Raw genomic sequence first — 17,500 nt, forward strand, 5'->3', positions numbered from 1 at the left:
CACAAAACCCCCAAAAGCAGCCTACAACAAACCATGGCAACTGCGCCACAACTTAAGGTCAAACCAATATTGAATGATAATGAATAACCAAACCCAACCCACAAGGAAGCCATTTTTCACGACTTAACCAATGGTTGCTGACCCCCCGCTGGGGGGACACAGCCAGCCAACCACCCACCTGAGGCACCTCCACGGCGGACATGGAGTAGACGTGCAGGCAGAAGATCTTGGAGCCGTTGTAGCCCACCACGAAGCCCTGCAGCTTCTGCTGGTGCACGGGGAAGTTGCTGGCTTTGATGTTGAGGTAGCCGCTCCCGGAGAAACACAGCATGTCCTCACACTGGGTGTTCCAGGCTACGCTGTTAGCATTGGGCTCCTAGAGGGGGAGAGGGGGAGGTGGGGGGGTTGAGAACATGGGGGGGGATGGGAGAGGGAGGTTAGGATGAAAACATGCGGGAGAAAACGGGCAATGAGAAGAGACAAGTGAAACTGACGTCATGTCGTTGCAGTAACAGTTGCCCCCCCCCGCAATTCAAAGGCCCTCCAACTCTCCGAGTCTCGAACTCGCGACCTCTGACTTGCCAACACATGTTTCCCCGTCTCCTCAAATACCCGATGTAAACCAGCGACGCCTGTCGAAAAAAAGCTAGCCATTCGACAGCACGGGCGGGTGGGGGGAACCTACCCCATCAATCCCTTAATCCTTGAGCCCTATAACCCCTGACACCTGACCCCTGACCTGGAAAAGCAGCTCCTTGGTGTTGATGTCGTAGACCAGGCAGGTGTTGTGTTCGTCCACCACGGCCAGCTTGCTGCGGGAGGTGCTCATGTCCAGGCAGCGGACGGACGTGGACTGCTTCAGCAGTGTGATGGCAAACGGGTTGTCCACAAAGATCTTCAGGATCTGCAGATGAAACACCAGGACCATGTAATGTAGGATTATGTAATGAAAAAAAAACGATATTATTTTATACAGCAACTGACAATAGGAACCTCAAGCTGGACGGGGCCCATAACTCTGCGTTAATTTTATTATTAATGTCATTATTGTTTACTTTATCTCCTTCGTCGTGTGTATTTATTATTTAACCAGGAGGTCCCTTGAGATTAAAATCTCTTCTTCGAGGGAGACCTGGCCAAGATAGCACACCAGTACAAGTACAAGTTTACAAATTTGGAGAATAAAACATAATAAAAACAGACATGGGACAACAGATCAATGTAATCCATTTAAGAGTAGCAATCGCACTCTTCTGTCACACACTTCCTAATCAGAGATTTGAACTCTCCCAGGGAGACGACATTATTCATCTGTAGTGTGTTCTGGAGGTAATTCCATGACCAGGGCGCAAATTAAGAGAAAGCTGCTCTGCCAAGTTCTATGAGAATCCTGGGTACCCGGTAGAGCAACCGTCTAGTGGAGCGAAAATCATAACATGAAGAGGATCATAAAGAACCGTGATCTGTACGGGACAATGAGTTCGATATAAAGCGTAGAAAACTGTGGTACACAGAGTATAGGCAGCGAAGTGTAGAGGAGGCAGCCTGTGTATAATGTCCCCATAGTCTAGAACACTTAAGAATGTAGCCTGAACAAATGTTTTATGCTAAATTGAGGCAGGCTTTATTTCTATAATAAAAACCCAGCCAAACCTTCAGTTTCTTTACTAGGTTCTTAATATGCAATCTAAAAGAGAGCCTGTCATCCAAATACCCAAGTACTTATAGGATGACAACTCTTTCAATTGAGTCCCCTCCTAAGGTGTGAATGTTAACATTATCTAAGATCTGGGAGCGAGCTCTGGAAAAGATCATGTGGTTTTCTTAGCAATGAGAACCAACTTTAGACTATAATAAGGCCTGCAGCTGTTTATAGGCGGTCTGGAGCTCATCAATAGCCTGGCTCAGGGAAGAAGCAACTGAGTAAACAATTTTGTCGTCTGCATAAAGATGCACTTTAGCTGGAAGCATGTCCTTCCCAATGTTATTTAGATGTTATTTATAAAAATAGTAAACAAGTCATGGGATATAACAGCCTTGGGGGACTCCCTTAGAGATCTCCATGAAGCTTGACGCTTTGGATAGCGTCAGCTAAATGGTATATACATCCATACAAAACGTCCAAGGTGTTACCTATCCAATAGCATCCTTCTCTTGCCTATGATGGTCATACTTCTAATATTATAAGCAGTTTAGTTTGGGTCTGGTTTCTAAGCGGAAATTAGTCAAATAGGGCATTCAGACATGATGAATGGATTTCTATGATCGTACAAAAAGCTGTAAGAAACTAAACTGAAACGTGAAGTGCTGAGTAAACATTGGCTAAAGGTTCAAGGTCAACGGTCAAAGTCAAGGATCTGAGACACTCACCGCTCCGTTCTTCAAACCCACCAGCAGACCCTCTCTGCCCGGCGGGCCGCCGATCACTTTGATGTAGCGAATCAGAGACTCCATCAGCCACTCCTTCTCCTTGATGCTGGTGAAGGACAGACACTGGAGCCTCTTCTCCTGCAAGAGCAGAGCAGAGCACCGCCACACAAGTCAAACACAGCTCATTAAAACACTGGCACCATATTGTACTGTCACCTGTTGTTTTTTTGCATGGGCGGAAAGTTAATTGTGCTGTGGCCCAGGGTGGTCCAGTGGTCTAGCACTATGGCCTACAGTGTGCACATATGCCCGTGTCAGCATGGGATCGACTCCAGGCCTGCTGATATCCCCTCTCCTTACTCCTTACCCTCTCCTTACATTCCTGTCTTTCTTCACTATCTTCTTTATCCAATAAAAATGACAAATATAAGAGTGGGACTGCCCCCCCCCCCCCCCCCAAAAGAAAAACACTTTACTTTAATTGTGCTTTTATATGCTCTTAAACATGTCTCCCTTCTCTTAACAACGTGTCTTTTTCTACACTCTTACAATGGCTCTGTGAAAGTGTGTGAGAAATGCGACGCAAATTACGTTTTGGGATTTGAGTGGATGCAGACAAGCAGGCCTGTCAAAGGCTGTACAACGTTAAAAAAATACAGTGAGGCATGAAGCGGTAAGAAGGCTGTTCTTCTCCAGGTCTAAAGCTCTTCTGTCACAGACTTAAGGGGGAAATGACAAGTGTGTAAATAGCTGCTGCTGCTCCTCCTCCTCCACCCCGCCCCCCCCCTCCTGTTTCCCTCTCTGTCAAACCACCAGAGACACGAAGCAGAGGGGAACCACCAGAGACACAGACTGTGGTCGTGCCCCTTTGCTCTTCTCTGTCTCACTTACGCTGTCTGAGCTTGAAGACTGACTGGGGGGAGAAGGGGGAGGGGGGGGGGGGAGGACAGACCCCCGAGACGAACAGCACCGACACAGCTGGAGCCTTTTGCAGTAACATGTGGTCCTGTCTGACCTCTCTCTCTCTCTCTCTCTGGGCTGTTTGGTTTGGAGAAGCACCGCCTTGACAAGCCTCCGCCATTTCAGTGTGTTTCCATCATGTTAATAGCATGCTAACGTCTCCATGGGGATCTTGCGAAATCTGTCAACAGTGCATTAGCGTAATTCACACGACTGGACGATGTCGCCGCAAGTCACTGAGACTCAGTTCAAAATAGTTTTTTCAGCGGTTGGTATGGCACTTATGGAAACGTTGTTTATCAACCGAGTACTTGAAGAAAAGCCCCCAGGGGGGAACAAAGTGAAATATTTCTCATGATGTGAAGGCTCCGTGCACAGAAAATAGAATGTCCCCGTTATAAATAACCCCTAGTAGGGCATCTCATAGCCACTATAGCAGCATCCTACAGGATGTCAGAATGTATACTGTTAGAAAGTGAAAGATGGTAGACAGGCGGGAGGGTTGTACGTCAACTACAGGGGTGACAGCTTGAACTGGACCCGGTGGTCGCCCCACCTGACACAAGATGATGTGCTGAGAGCAGACCACCAGCAGGTTGCATTCAAACTTCCTGCAGATCTTCTCCTTGATGCGGTAGTGCATGTCGGACGAGTCGTCCGAGTACAGCTCGTAGATGAGGATCTTCTCGGGCAGCTGGATGGCCAGGCGGTTCCGGTAGATGGCGATCTTCTTCACCAGCTCTCTGCACTTGATCCTCACTGGGGATGGAGAGGGGGAGGGGGGGGGGGGGGGGGGGGCTGTGAGAACAGTGGCATCTAGTCCAACAACCAACAAGAACCTCTATCACAGTGTCATCGGTCTACAGATGCAGAGGGGCATGACCGATTTGAACACTAGGACAGCCATTTGACCCTGTGAGTAATTTGTTTTTAATATCTTTGCACTCGATCAAATTTCAGGACCCTCCTTTAATGACTTTTCCTAGATATGTGCGTTCTACCACCCAGTATTCATACATTTTCAAAATCACATCAGGATAAGCTAGTATAAAGCTATTTTGCAGTTTTTCGTAGGAGGAGGCAGGCTGGTTTACAAGGCGGCCAACTAGTGGTCTTTGAGTGTAAATAGCAGCTTTCCATTGTAAGGACTAATAGTCATTTGACGACCGAGGCGGCTCTAATAGTAGGCAAAAAAGGCATGGCTGTTCTAGTGTTAAGTGTATGAAAAAAGACTTCAAACGGGCGTAGGTGAGCTTCCGCCACGTCAACTTCCATCAGATCTGTAAACACACTGTGACTGTTCTCTGAGGTTCTCTGTAATGAAGTGAATAAACAACCTTTCTGCTCCGTGATGAGGTGCTGGACAATGACGTCGGTCATGCTTTCCCTGTAAGCGTAGCGGTCTTTGTAGAGCCCGTGGACCGTGCTGAAGATCAGCTGGAAGCAAGCGATGGTCCCATCCTGGCAGCCCAACACCTGGGGAGAGGAGTGAACACAGTGAAGAAAAAATTTATCAGTGTATCCCATTAACACTTCCAAGAAAAGACTGAGAGAGGCAGAGTGTTCCTGTTGTTAGGGCGCTATCTCACAACGGAAAGAACACCGGCACCTAATTCCCTAAGGGCGTAAGTTTGACAGAAAATCTGACACCTATGGCAACCGCAGTTCCAAACAAAAACGTCCTCCCTAATAATAATAATAATAATAATAATAATAATAATGGACTTGTAGTGTCTGACATTAGCTGTTTGATTCGAAGAGGCAGCTACCAGAGACAGAAAGGCGAAAATTGGTGAGTGCACCCCTGGCAGTAACAACATGCTTATATATTTGACCAAAATATTTATTTCAAGGGATCTCATTCCCTGATCGCTACCAATTAAACATAGTCATAACAACCATTAGGAAGCTTTTAGACAACTTGAATGGTAGATACTGGGCCTTTAAGTACAGTCAAAGAGGAAGAAGTTAGAGATTACAGTGGCATGATTACAAATACTGTATGTTTTCCTCAAAGTTAAATATAGCTCACATCACTGAATTTATGTCAGCTGGATGCCAAATCAACACGGTGTGACAGGATGATATTATTCCCAGCTTTAACATCACACTTTTCACCACAAGTTTGACGACTTGCCATCGCTGTTTTACATTAAAGCATTCTGCTATAGTTCAGTTCACACACACACACACACACACATCACACTTGTAAGCAACTGAGGGTGTCTAGAAAAGGATCAAAACACTATAGGGCCTGATCTTAAGTAATTTTTTCCTGAGTGGGGTAGTCCCACTCATATGTTTCTTTTAATTAATAGAGACAGTAGAGATTTTGACAGGAAGGATGGGTGAGAGAGAGAGAGAAGGGATGACATGCAAGATCGAACCGGGAACCCTGCGGTTACATGGTCAACGCTTAGTCCGCTACGTCACCTAAGCGCCCTATAGGGCTTGATTTGACCTCCAGCACAGTGACCCACCACATAGTTGGAGTCGGGTTTGACTCTGCAAGTCCACACCCAGGAGTTCTGCTCTCCTATGGTGCCGAGCCGCACCCCGTCCTTGGTGTAGAGAGAGGCCTGCTTGTCAGAGCCGCCCATGATGATGTACTCGCCTTTGGAGAAGTAGCTGACGCAGCACGGGTCATAGGTCAGCGGTCTGTCCTTCCCAATCTGAAAGAAGCACAGAGAACGAGACAATAAAACAATAAAAAGGAACGTCTCTCTCATATGCTCATATATATATAGAGTCTTTGAACAACACTTTGTCCAGACTGGGTCTGGCCCCTACACACATCAAAGCCTAGTGTCCATTTAGCCATTCCCTCGAGCGCCTGACCAAAAGGATTTGGTAGAAAAAAGAAAGTCTCTTTTCTAAATAGGCTCTATTGTGCTCGCACTCGAAGTCCATTTGCGCAACGTCATATCAGTTCCCTGACTCTGCGCATCTGTTTCTCCTCACCGTGCTAAAGAGCCGTCTGACAGTCCATTCTTTTTGCCCTGAAATAAAACACTTTTGGACAACCAAAAGTTGCAGGCTATTTATTGCAGGCTATTCCTAGCGCAGCAATCAAAACAGCATGTTCATTTAAACAGATAAACAGCCTAGTGACAACGTATGAACCTAAGGTTTCATGGCAGGCTAATAAACAGTACGTATCTGTCTATAATTACAAGGTTTTACCCCAGGGCAATAGGGGAGGAAGGGGGGCAGCGGAGAGGATCATTATTAAACGCTGAATAGGATCATTTCCAGTGGAGTGTTATGGTTTCAATAATGTCTGACAGCCCCATTGCAACAGGAAATACAGGTCATAAAGGTCTAGTGAAGTGTTATCATTATATTATGATTTGGACAGCAGGCCCTTTAAGTGGTTTACATGTTATCCTTGCTGGTTGCCGTAGCAACAGGAATGAGCGATGAGTGCACGGGCTCTTTGAGTTTCTTTGTACAGTCACTGTGCTTGCTAACTTGGTAGTTGGGCCTAATACCTCCATGGCCATGGTATGGCTGTTGCTACACATAATCTGTTGCTGTTCTGTTGCTTCAGCCATTGCATTTTAAGTATACATTTATTGATTAAAAGTCCAAATGTAGATTTATGCATGAATGCCTACAATTGATTGAAATAAATGATGTGGCCTTAATACATAGTGTTGTATTACGCACCTGCTTTCCACTGAGCTGGTAGAAGGATAGCTTCTGGCCCCAGTCTGCCACTGCCAGAATGTCATTGTGCTCGTCCCTTCAAACAAACACAGGTGTAAACGTTTCTCCATTTCAACACACTGACAACAAGGGTTGCAACATTCCTGTAAGTTCTGCAACTTTCCGATAATTTCCAAAGTTCCATAATGGGGAGGTGAGATCCCTTTACTTTAAGTGACCTCCGAATGTCTAGAATCTAGCTCATTAATACAACAGGTTTTTTTCATCCTTTTCCCTTTCCCTTCTATTCATCCCCTCCTCCCTTCCGTACCTGAGGCCTGGGTATGAGAGTGTTTCATCCAGCAGTGGCTCCCCTGCGTCCTCTTCTGTCCATCTGTCTGCCTCACCTGCGCTCTCTACCTGCCTCTCTCTCACCAGCAACCTGTCCAGATGCTCTACTCTGCTGCTGTAGCTGCTGCCGCTGCTCTGCGCGCTCTGGCAGTAGGGGGCGTCGAAGAGCAGACACAGCTGCTTCGACGGGCCTCTCTTTTGCACAGCATGCTCATCCTCCTCCTCACAGAAGGGCATCCACTTATACCAGTCCCTGCGAGAGGCTGCCTAGTCAAACACTGACACCTGGTGGCCAACTAGTGGGCTTTCGCCCCTTTCACAATGTAAAAGCACTTCAAATGCCTGCGAAGTGCTAAATAAATGCTACCCATTATGTGGTATCATACTCAGGCTTAAAAAGACTAACATTGTCCATACAGTGAAACCTCCCACACATCTTGATTCATATATCTCTGTGGATGAGCTCCAGCATTGCATTCACACACACACGCACACACACACACACGCACGCACGCACACACACACACACACACACACACACACACACACACACACACACACACTCCCCCCCCATCTGACCCTATTCCCCCACTACCCTTTTTCTTTCATTTCAAAATCTTTACTTATATTTCTGTCACTATGTCTCTCAATATTTTAGTTGATCGTTTATTTTTGCTTTGCGTGTCCTTGCTTTGAACCACATTCATAGACCATAATATGTGTACAGTTAAAAGAATGGAAAAAACAGTAGACAAAACATGACATGATTGTACAAGTTGCTGAAACTGAAATAAAAACGAAGGAAAAAAAAGAGACTAACTTTGAGGGGTTCCAGGCGATGGACCAGATGGGAGACGAGGAGCCGCCTGGACGGTCGATCTTGACCTTCTCCTCCCCGTTCTTGTTCCTGATGCTCACCACCCCGTTCATCATGCCCAGGGCCAGGTACTGACCGTCATTGGTCCACCTGTGGTCAAATCAAACCAATTCATCCCAAGTAGGTTCTCTGTGGTTCACTTGGGAGACCATGGTGCTAACAACGCGTAGGGTGGGTGTTCGATTCCCGCTGGGGCAAACTGAAAAATGTACACACTCACTGCAATGTAAGTCACTTTGGATGAAAGCGTCAGCTAAATGGCATATATTATATAGGTAGAATACAGTGGGCAAGTGTTAAACCCAGAAGTGAATAAACTAAATTAGTGGGTATGATTTACTATGGTTTATCAGTGCCATTGAATTGTGAGAGCTTTGAAAAGGATATGTGATGTGAGACTATCAGAGACATATCACAAGAACACAGACATGGCAGTACAAGTTCATGACAACGGGTAAAATACCCAACTCACCCACAACATGTTATCTTGCTGCTGACTTTATGCTTTGATACAGATTTCTGTTCTGGGGACCACAGACCTACAGCAATGGGAAACAAAATCATTACAGATGCCTGGTGCTCTTACAATAGCAGAGGTTTCTCTATTCTATCTGCCTCGATCTCTCTGCACGAGTGTGGACACCTTAGCAATGATTGAGGAAAAAAAGTCCATTGAGCAGTGAGCAGCTATGTTCACCCTGCTTCATTCTGCAAGCGATTCATCTTGACCCCTTTCATGTATTATTTAACCTTTATTTAATGAATGAATGAATGAATCGTTTAATGACCACACGACCTAGGTCGGTGGAATTTGTTTTCGGTACAGGTGGTAAGCTCAATACAGCAGTGTCAAAAAAACATAACACACATTGCACATAACTATCACATGGACATGTACACACATAACCACAAGACAAGAACATATTTACAATTTACAATGTATAAAGTGCAGTACATCTGGCAGGGTTAGTGCAGTAAGTCAGGTGTTGAGTCCTTATAGCAGAGGGGAAAAAACTGTTTTTGAAACGGGATGTTTTGGTGGCCAGTGATCGGTAGCGCTGTCCAGAGGGAAACAGTTGAAACAGGTGGTAAGCAGGTTAGTATCGTTGAGATAAAATCTCTGTCAAGTGCAGAGCCAGTGTACTCACCAAAGTCCCCAGAGGAGCAGGAGGCCAGCTGGTGAGTGACAGGGTTGTAGGCCACACACTGGATGGAGTCATTATGGCTACAGAGAGACAGTCATACAGTATGAAGCAGTGAGTGAGTGGGTGGGCCATCGGTAGAACATACAGTACTTGTGTACAGGTGTAATGTAATGAGGACACACTCACGTGTATTTCAAAATCCCCTCCAGTTTCGATGTCCAGATGATGATGCTCTTGTCTGCAGAGCCCGAGGCAAACCGTTTTCCTGTAGAGAGGCACAGGACAGTATGAGTTTTCAGAATCAAATCAAATCATTCTTTATTTAAAGTGCATTTCCCAAGTCTCAATACAGTTATATAAGTATAAAAGGATAACATGAGACAACATTGCTGACAGGTGTTTCATTTTTGAAAACACTCCTGCTGCAAGGAATGAAGGAATGAAGGAAGTTAAAAGCTTGCTGCTGACATCTTCAAGGTAAGCGTCTGATCACTTATCCTGGACTATCATCTGCTAAACAATGTAAATCAAAGCTCAGTAGGTCATGCTTACCATCTTTGGCATAGGCCACACAGTAAACTGTGTCCTTGTGGCCTTTGAGGGGCTGGATTAGAGTTCCGTCTGATGTGTCATACACCTGAAATGAGAAGATGGTGATGATGCAATATTACTATTATTAACAATCTTCAATTCATGGTTCCATGGCCAGTTAATGTACAGTAGTCATAAAGCAACATAGGCCTTCCCATATTATAAAAACTTACCAAAACACGATTTCCAGCAGCCACAATAAGTTGGCTGCCATCTGGTTTGAAGGCAAAGTCATAAATACTATAATGGAGAATACAAATTAGATTAAAATCACAATCTCCCACTTTTAGTTTAGTGTCTACTAGCAAGCAAGATAGCTAGAGACTTTAGGTACAACTTTGCACAATATAAGTTTCTCTTATGCATGCATCTCAAAACTCTGATGCACATATACTGTACATAGGATTAAGCTAGCAATTAGCTGTATTATTGCTAGGGGAGGCTAGCTAGATATATAGCATCTAGTTACTGTATCATGACTATGACAGAGGTAGCGAGGTAGCTTAACACAATTCATATAAAACACTTTTGCATTTGAGGTAAAACAGAACACGAAGCTAGCTAGCCTAGCCAAAGCTGATAGTAGCTTCCATAGTAACCGTTGCTATCCACAGATTCCCTGCACACTAGTTTAGCATCTGTGCTAAATCCTCGAAACGTAAAAATGCAAAAACCCCAAACGAAATCTTACCACTGTTCAACCTTGTCACGGTCGTGTACTTTGTCTATCCATGCTGGAACGGCTCTCATTGTGGCTATTACAAATTCAACTGTTATGTTTTGTTATGTCGTTCAACAGGTTGAGATTGCTAGAGATTGTCGTGGACTGTTGACATGTGTCTGCTTGCTTGTGCGCAAGCGCAAACTCCTCCTGTTTCCTGGTTGTAGTTTTTTGCTAAATGCGCATGTGTCTCAAATACGGGCGAGCAAGACACCAAATTAAACTTCTCAGGCTGTTTTTATCAATGATTTGACTGCATGTCAATGTATGCGAGCCATAGGGGTAATTCTACAAATAGCCCAAGTCTGGATTTTTTACATTGGACATGAGCTAGCTGCAGAAATGACAGATCCCTTGATGACAGATCCCATCCCAGTACACGTGAGTGCATGTAAACAAAGACTGTCAGGGAGGTAGCTGCTACGTAGCTCGCAGGAGAAAATCTCTGAAGTTCGTTGTAGTTCTTTCTCTGTTGATCGAAGTGAAGGTCAGGCACAAGGGAAATGCAATCAACTTTTACTACAATCTGAACAACACTGAGATTCAAAACATTGTCATACACACTCCTGCTGCAAGGAATGAAGGAAGTTAAGGTACGCGTCTGATCACTCATCCCGCTGGACTATCATCCTGCTAAACAATGTAAATCAAAGCTCACAATGTGTCATTTGCTCAAGTTGAGTACCATTACTAATTACTGTGATATGAATATGTCTGAAAGGTGTGTGCTGTTCTGCATTCCATCAATCTCATGATATCATGGTGTAAAATGAATAAAATCCTTTCTTCTTCTTCTTTTTGCTTAGAGCTCCATGTGAAGGAGAGAGAGAGCATAACCTCTGACAAGGGGACCAGTGAAGGGATCTCACCCTCTTGATACTCAGCCCATGGCAACTAGCTCTAACACAGACTGTGACAATGAGCTCACTGCTCATCCAACCTGTGCCTCGAACACTGACAACAACACTGTCACAGACAGGCTCAAAAACACAGATCACAACACAATCTGTGATAGACACTCTATCCCTAATGGAGAAACAGATGCTATAGCTGTTCTTGGCACAGACTTCGCAACAATGAGCCAAGCAGGACCCAATACAGTGGCCATTGGAACTGGTCCCAGTTCAGATGCTGACTGGTCTAGGAACCAGCAACACAGACAGGAGGAGAGGGAGTCATGCCAACCATCCAGAATGCCACTGGGCTGGGTAAGAGTAATGAAACAGAGGAAAACTGGGAAGACAGCCGGCAAAATGGACGTCTATATAACAAGGTGACTCGATGTTTGTTTTTCTTTTTGTGTCAGATGCTCTCATATAGAACATGAAGTGATTATTTTCTTGCAAACCAGAATCATGAAAATCATGGGCCTCCCCTGACACGCTTAAACTGAAAAAGTGTTCATTTTAAGTATTTTCACGAGAGATAAGTCTGTCAAGCTTTATACAAGCTTTACACCTACAAAAACTAGACTATAATAACATGATGTTTATATCTCACCAGGCACGTGCCGTGAGCTTTTAGATTGGGTAAGCATAAGATATAGAAATACACATAATTACACATACACGCCATCAGTGAACGCAGTTTCTAGGAAATGCAATTTTGATGCCCTAGAACCCGCTAATAAACTGTAGTGTCACTTTGTGATCAGATTACCAAAAACAAAGAAAACAGTTGCCAGTTTCGACTATATCAGGGGTGCTCCTTGTTCAATCTTTTTTGAACCAAGATCTTTTCAAGTAGCCGCCTGCTGAAATCTACAAGTCCAGTTTCAACATCGCAAACGCACACATGCACAACACAGACACACACCGTTTCCATCCTCCATAGTAAACTCACAACACACTTTCTTTTCACACTTTGTCACACAGGCACTTGACATCACATCACAAACCCTCCCTCTCAAAGTACTCAAACCATATAAACAAGCACAGATCGCCACCAGCCTCGCGAATCATATAAATCATTTAAACCGCTCATACCAGGCTTGCTGTAGCCCCTAGCGACTCTCCCTTTCTGGGTGTGAAGATCGGTGAGCGGTGGCTTCGGGCGGCCTTTAGCCAGTCCAGTCCAGTCTACGAAATCCCTTTAGGTCGCTGACAGTAATGTCCATATTCACAAAATCAAGCAAGTTATCCTTATTGATTATTATTATTTAGATCATTTGAGCTAGCTAGCATAAGCTATTCTGCCGGGCGAGAGGTGAAATGTTAAATGAACTTGAAAGTGATAAGAGCCAATCAGTAGCTCTTATCGGAATTAAAGACCTACTGATTGGCTGTAAGCATGCTTACCCTGGCCACATTAAACAGCGGGCTGAGGCATCGGAAAAAAATAAAAAAAGACATTTTCACGCATTCGAATGTACGCGAGGGAAAGCAGAGAGAGAAGTGCTTATAATGTAACGCAATGCAGGCAGAGTAGGAAGTGCTTACTCCTGCAGGTGGCGCTAAAAATGCACCGTCAAAATGAATGACTCCTGCTGCCCTGGGACCTAAAATACGACTCTTTTAATGAAAACAAACAAACGGTTACATGCACTTTTATTTTCATATTTTCACAGTCCTTTTTTATTTTTTCGTAGGGTAAGCACTGCTTACTCTGCTTATATGGACGGCACATCCTTGTATCTCACATATATCCCCTTAAGAGGAATGTTGTAGGCTAAGTGATAATTACTCAATGTTGTAAGTAATAAGTACTCAGTGAGATCATAGGATCATTAGTACCACATCAGGTCACTGATCTCTCTCTGTTTGTAGTCCCCAGGGGAAGAGATTCCGGTCAAGGGTGCTTCTGCAAGCCTTCCTCCTCAAAGATGGAGGAGGGGCTTTACACATAGACCACTTTGACTTCACCACAACCAGGAGAAGCAGAGTGACAGCAACCCCACTGCCCAGCCAGGAGACACAGGAGAGGACAAACAGAGATGGGGAGGAGAGGGAGAAGATGGAAGAGGCTCGCATATCTGCCCTGCCTTCACGTAACACTAAAATAACCACCTCCTCCATGTCCTGCAAACAGAAAGCCAGAGACAGAGTCGCCATGTCACCTCAGCAGACTCCTGAGAAACCTCCCTTGGCCAGGAGGAACCACAAAAAGACGACAAGGATTTGCAGTGAAACTGGCATCCCGTCAGACACCAATGAGGACCTCGTAGAGAGAGACACCCAGGCCTCAGCCAGGAGGTACGGTGGTGATGACGGTGGTAACGAGGCAGAGAGGCGTCTTCTGGTCGGGTCAGAGGCAGCGGCTGATGATGTCGTCATGGAGAAGAGCCCCCGGAGGAAAGGGCTGCTGAGAGAGAAGCTGCTGAGGCTGGCCCCGCCCGCTGACCCACAGGACTCTCCCATTGGCCAACAGGAGCAACGTCCTCTCTCACCGCTGCCTAACCCAGTCCTGACTGTCCAGTCTGCCACTGAGAGTGAGGGTGAAGGAGAGGAGGGGGAGGGAGAGGGGGAGGGAGAGGGGGAGGGGGAGGGAGAGGGGGAGAGGGAGAGGGAGGGAGAGAGGGAGGGAGAGGATGGGCCTGAGGCTGAGGCTGAGGCTGAGAGGGACATGCAGGCAGAGGTGCAGGATGAAGAGCTGCTGTCATCCCCAGGGACCACTGGAGGGCGCTGCACACCAGTGAAAGGTTCCCAGACCCGTATGTTTATCAGCTTCCTCAGCATTGTACGGCCAGTCATCATTCAAAGTCTGGCCAGTCATCAGACTCACTGTCTGGGTCTTCATCGTTCCATCTCTCTCTTCAGAGCGGGGGTCCAAGGCGTGGGTAGAGAAACGGAAGACCAGCCCTTATTTCAGTGCAAAGTCACTGAGAGACGGTAATGGTCATTTCTCTTACAACCTTCCTAGTGAAACCTAAGGCATTATCAGATGGGAGTTCCTTCCTCAGTCTGATATGTTCATTTGGGACATACTGTGTGTGTACGCAGGTCTCAGCCCCCCCAGGAGAAAGGCATTCAAGAAGTGGACCCCTCCTCGCTCCCCCTTTCACCTGGTGCAGGAGACCCTGTTTCATGACCCATGGAAGCTGCTGGTGGCCACCATCTTCCTCAACAAGACCAGTGGTGAGACCAACACACACACACACACACACACACACTCCTGCAAGGCTCACACACACACACACACACACACACACACACACATAACATGCACTCAAGCATGTGGACATCTTTTTCAAACAGTTTCCTAACATCATAACCATAACAAGCCTCTCTCTCTCTCTCTCTCTCTCTCTGTCTCTTGCTCTCTCGCTCTCTCGCCCATCTCCTAACTGCCCATCCAGGTAAGGTAGCCATTCCAGTACTGTGGCAGTTCTTTGAGCGTTACCCGTCTGCAGAGGGGACCCGCGGGGCAGACTGGGAGCCCCTGTCTGAGCTGATGAGGCCTCTTGGTCTGAATGAACTCAGGGCCAAAATCATCGTCAGGTTCTCAGGTGAGTCTGCTGTTTGACAGGATACCCGGTTGATGATGTTATCTCACCTGTGCACTGTTTGGACCCAACAGCACAGCCACCCCCAGGCCAGGTCTCTGCCCAAAGCTCTGTGCAGAAATACTACATTCCAAACAGTGATTGATTGATTGACAGACTGATGAATGATCGGCAAATGAAACATGGTTTGTTTTGGTTTGCCTCACCACTCAGACGAGTTCTTAACTAAGCAGTGGCGCTACCCTATAGAGCTGCATGGGATTGGGAAATACGGCAACGACTCCTACAGGATCTTCTGTGTGGAAGAGTGGAAAAAGGTGAGTGAATTTCTGTTCTCATAGGTAAACATTTATATAAAGACAATTTTGAGGATGATATGTAGCTATTGTCAACTGTTCTCCCTTGCGTGTGTTCATAGGTACATCCCCAGGACCACAAGTTAAACAAGTACCATGCCTGGCTGTGGGAGAACCATGAAAGTTTGGGAATCTAAATGGACTTCACTTATAGCGCCTTCTTCCAAAGCACTTTACAATGGCCTCTCATTCACCCATTCACACACACATTCACACAAGGCGGCAAGCTACCATGCAAGGCGCCGGCCTGCTCCTAAACCAGGAAACAATATATAGGCAACTTTATAAACCTTCAGTATGCGGAACTGAAAGTGTTCCTTGTTGTTGAATCGTGTCATAATTATTATTATGTTTAAACACAAACCTGTTTTTATCAGAAGAAGAGTCTTCTTTCCCGTACTGGTGTCTCTTAGAAATATTTTAAGATGATGTGGCTAATGCTCCTTGCTCAGTTTAAGCCTGCACTTACAGGGTGCTTAGAGATAGAAGCTTGGTCTGGAGGAATACAACTGTTACACAATGTGACTATTAAATAAACGTTTTTTTATTTTATGATGTTTTATAAGCCTAGTGATTTTATTGCGATTCTTTCATTGCATTTGAGTATGATGGTGGGCCTCTGTTGAAATACAAAACATGCCTGCTTTGTTTAGTGAAGATTCACAAGTCTCTTTGTATCCAAGCTCTGTACAGCCATAGTCTAATAGCACTGTGGCTCGCGAGAGCCTGTTTCTAATAAACATTCAAATAAACGTTCTTTAGGAGGGCAGCAGTGCATAGCATAACACTCTGTTCCTGCTTTCTCTCAATGCGAGTAACCTGATTCCCAAGGCAACTGTTGCCACCGCAAATGATCCAAGTGAGTGCATTTGTTATTTCAATGCCACACATAGGCGTGTCCATGTATTCATTGTAACTATTTCATAAAGGGAATATCGTGCTTGTTTTCATCAAACTTATCGGAATATAAGTTGTAAGGAGAGATTTTAATAGTGGGAAACGTGAGATTGGCCCTTTGAAGTTTTTCAATGCAAGAGGACATTGTCGGGTGAACCAAAGGGCTCCGTCTGAACTTCAGAATGAAACTTCGTAAGTGAACTGCTTTGATGTTTTTTTCTGTTTATTGAAGGTGGTTTGAATGGGTTACCATTAGAACCAGTGATTGAACTGTCCATTGATTGATGCCTTTGATCATTACAGCTGCTGTTCGTTTGACCGCCACACCTGTGTGCATTCCTCATACCACACCTGTCCGCCAGAACCGCTACCTTCTGGTCGCGCCCCTGGTGCTGCCCACCATCTCAGCGGCCACTGCTTCATGGACAGTCAACCAGGTGGGCACAAAATCGGAGAGGTTTTACTCTTACAGACAACATACAATAATATGAGCTTGCCTTGGCATGAAGTGTTCCTACCATCTCGCTGTTTCCAGAGTGTCCCTAGACTGGACCCCCTACACCCGCCCCTGGTCCGCAAACGGACTGTCAGCCTGGAGACCCCTGCTGTACATCACCACAACCATCAGAGGGCGCTGGTCATGCAGAGAAAAGAGCACTACAGGTGAGTCTGATAATGTTTCTTTAATTTCTAGGCAGTAGTGGACTGGTCATCTGTAGCACCAGGAGAATTCCTCGAGGACCGTTCAACCTGTGGGCAGTGGGGCCGTTTTGCTGTCCCATTCCGTCCCTGGTTCTGGGTCAGACAGAACTCCATGACTGATGGGCTGCGCCTGTGACTTGTTTTGGGTCATTGTAACTGGACCATGGTGGGTCGCAGCACAAAGAATAACTCCTTTCTTTTCTCTGGGGATCTTTTAGGTATCACCAGGTATGGCGGAAGCCATTCTACGGCACGTGCTCTGAGAGAGAGGAGTACAGGTAATAGGGTCTTGTCAAGTGTGGTTAACCTGTGTCCTAGTCCTACGGTACCGGCCTTCATACAGAACCAACAGTGTGTGGACAGGGCTCCTCAGCTTGATCCATTCAAAATAGCTTCCCTTCCATAACATGGCTTAGAGTCATATCTCTCACATGACCACTC

At 45.7% G+C, this 17,500-nt stretch overlaps 2 protein-coding genes across 3 annotated transcripts in view; one reads left to right on the plus strand and one right to left on the minus strand.

The window, feature by feature from the left end:
• ift122 (intraflagellar transport 122 homolog (Chlamydomonas)) overlaps nt 1-10,732 on the minus strand; it is a 29,890-nt gene extending 19,158 nt beyond the window's left edge. For both annotated transcript variants that reach the window (XM_080535364.1, XM_080535363.1), the window contains exons 1-14: nt 10,634-10,732; nt 10,116-10,182; nt 9,904-9,988; nt 9,538-9,616; nt 9,355-9,431; nt 8,679-8,745; nt 8,150-8,296; nt 7,000-7,075; nt 5,811-6,002; nt 4,668-4,806; nt 3,887-4,089; nt 2,371-2,508; nt 740-904; nt 179-376 (exon numbers count right to left, since the gene is read on the minus strand). In XM_080535364.1, the coding sequence (XP_080391490.1) occupies nt 179-376; nt 740-904; nt 2,371-2,508; nt 3,887-4,089; nt 4,668-4,806; nt 5,811-6,002; nt 7,000-7,075; nt 8,150-8,296; nt 8,679-8,745; nt 9,355-9,431; nt 9,538-9,616; nt 9,904-9,988; nt 10,116-10,182; nt 10,634-10,692 (1,692 nt within the window). In that variant the 5' untranslated portion in view covers nt 10,693-10,732. The remainder of the gene's footprint in view (nt 1-178; nt 377-739; nt 905-2,370; nt 2,509-3,886; nt 4,090-4,667; nt 4,807-5,810; nt 6,003-6,999; nt 7,076-8,149; nt 8,297-8,678; nt 8,746-9,354; nt 9,432-9,537; nt 9,617-9,903; nt 9,989-10,115; nt 10,183-10,633) is intronic.
• Nucleotides 10,733-11,856: 1,124 nt separating this feature from the next.
• Nucleotides 11,857-15,657, plus strand: mbd4 (methyl-CpG binding domain protein 4; the record flags this gene model as incomplete). Its single annotated transcript, XM_080534251.1, has 8 exons — nt 11,857-11,936; nt 13,429-14,090; nt 14,196-14,300; nt 14,419-14,490; nt 14,602-14,736; nt 14,958-15,107; nt 15,318-15,421; nt 15,523-15,657. 8 exons carry the CDS (start codon nt 11,857-11,859, stop codon nt 15,595-15,597), a joined length of 1,383 nt encoding a protein of 460 aa, XP_080390377.1. The 3' UTR covers nt 15,598-15,657.
• Between the last annotated feature and the right edge of the window lie 1,843 nt (nt 15,658-17,500).

This window comes from Nansenia antarctica (genome assembly GCF_963989245.1).
Source record: "Nansenia antarctica genome assembly, chromosome: 6".
In the NCBI taxonomy this organism is placed as follows: domain Eukaryota; kingdom Metazoa; phylum Chordata; class Actinopteri; order Argentiniformes; family Microstomatidae; genus Nansenia; species Nansenia antarctica.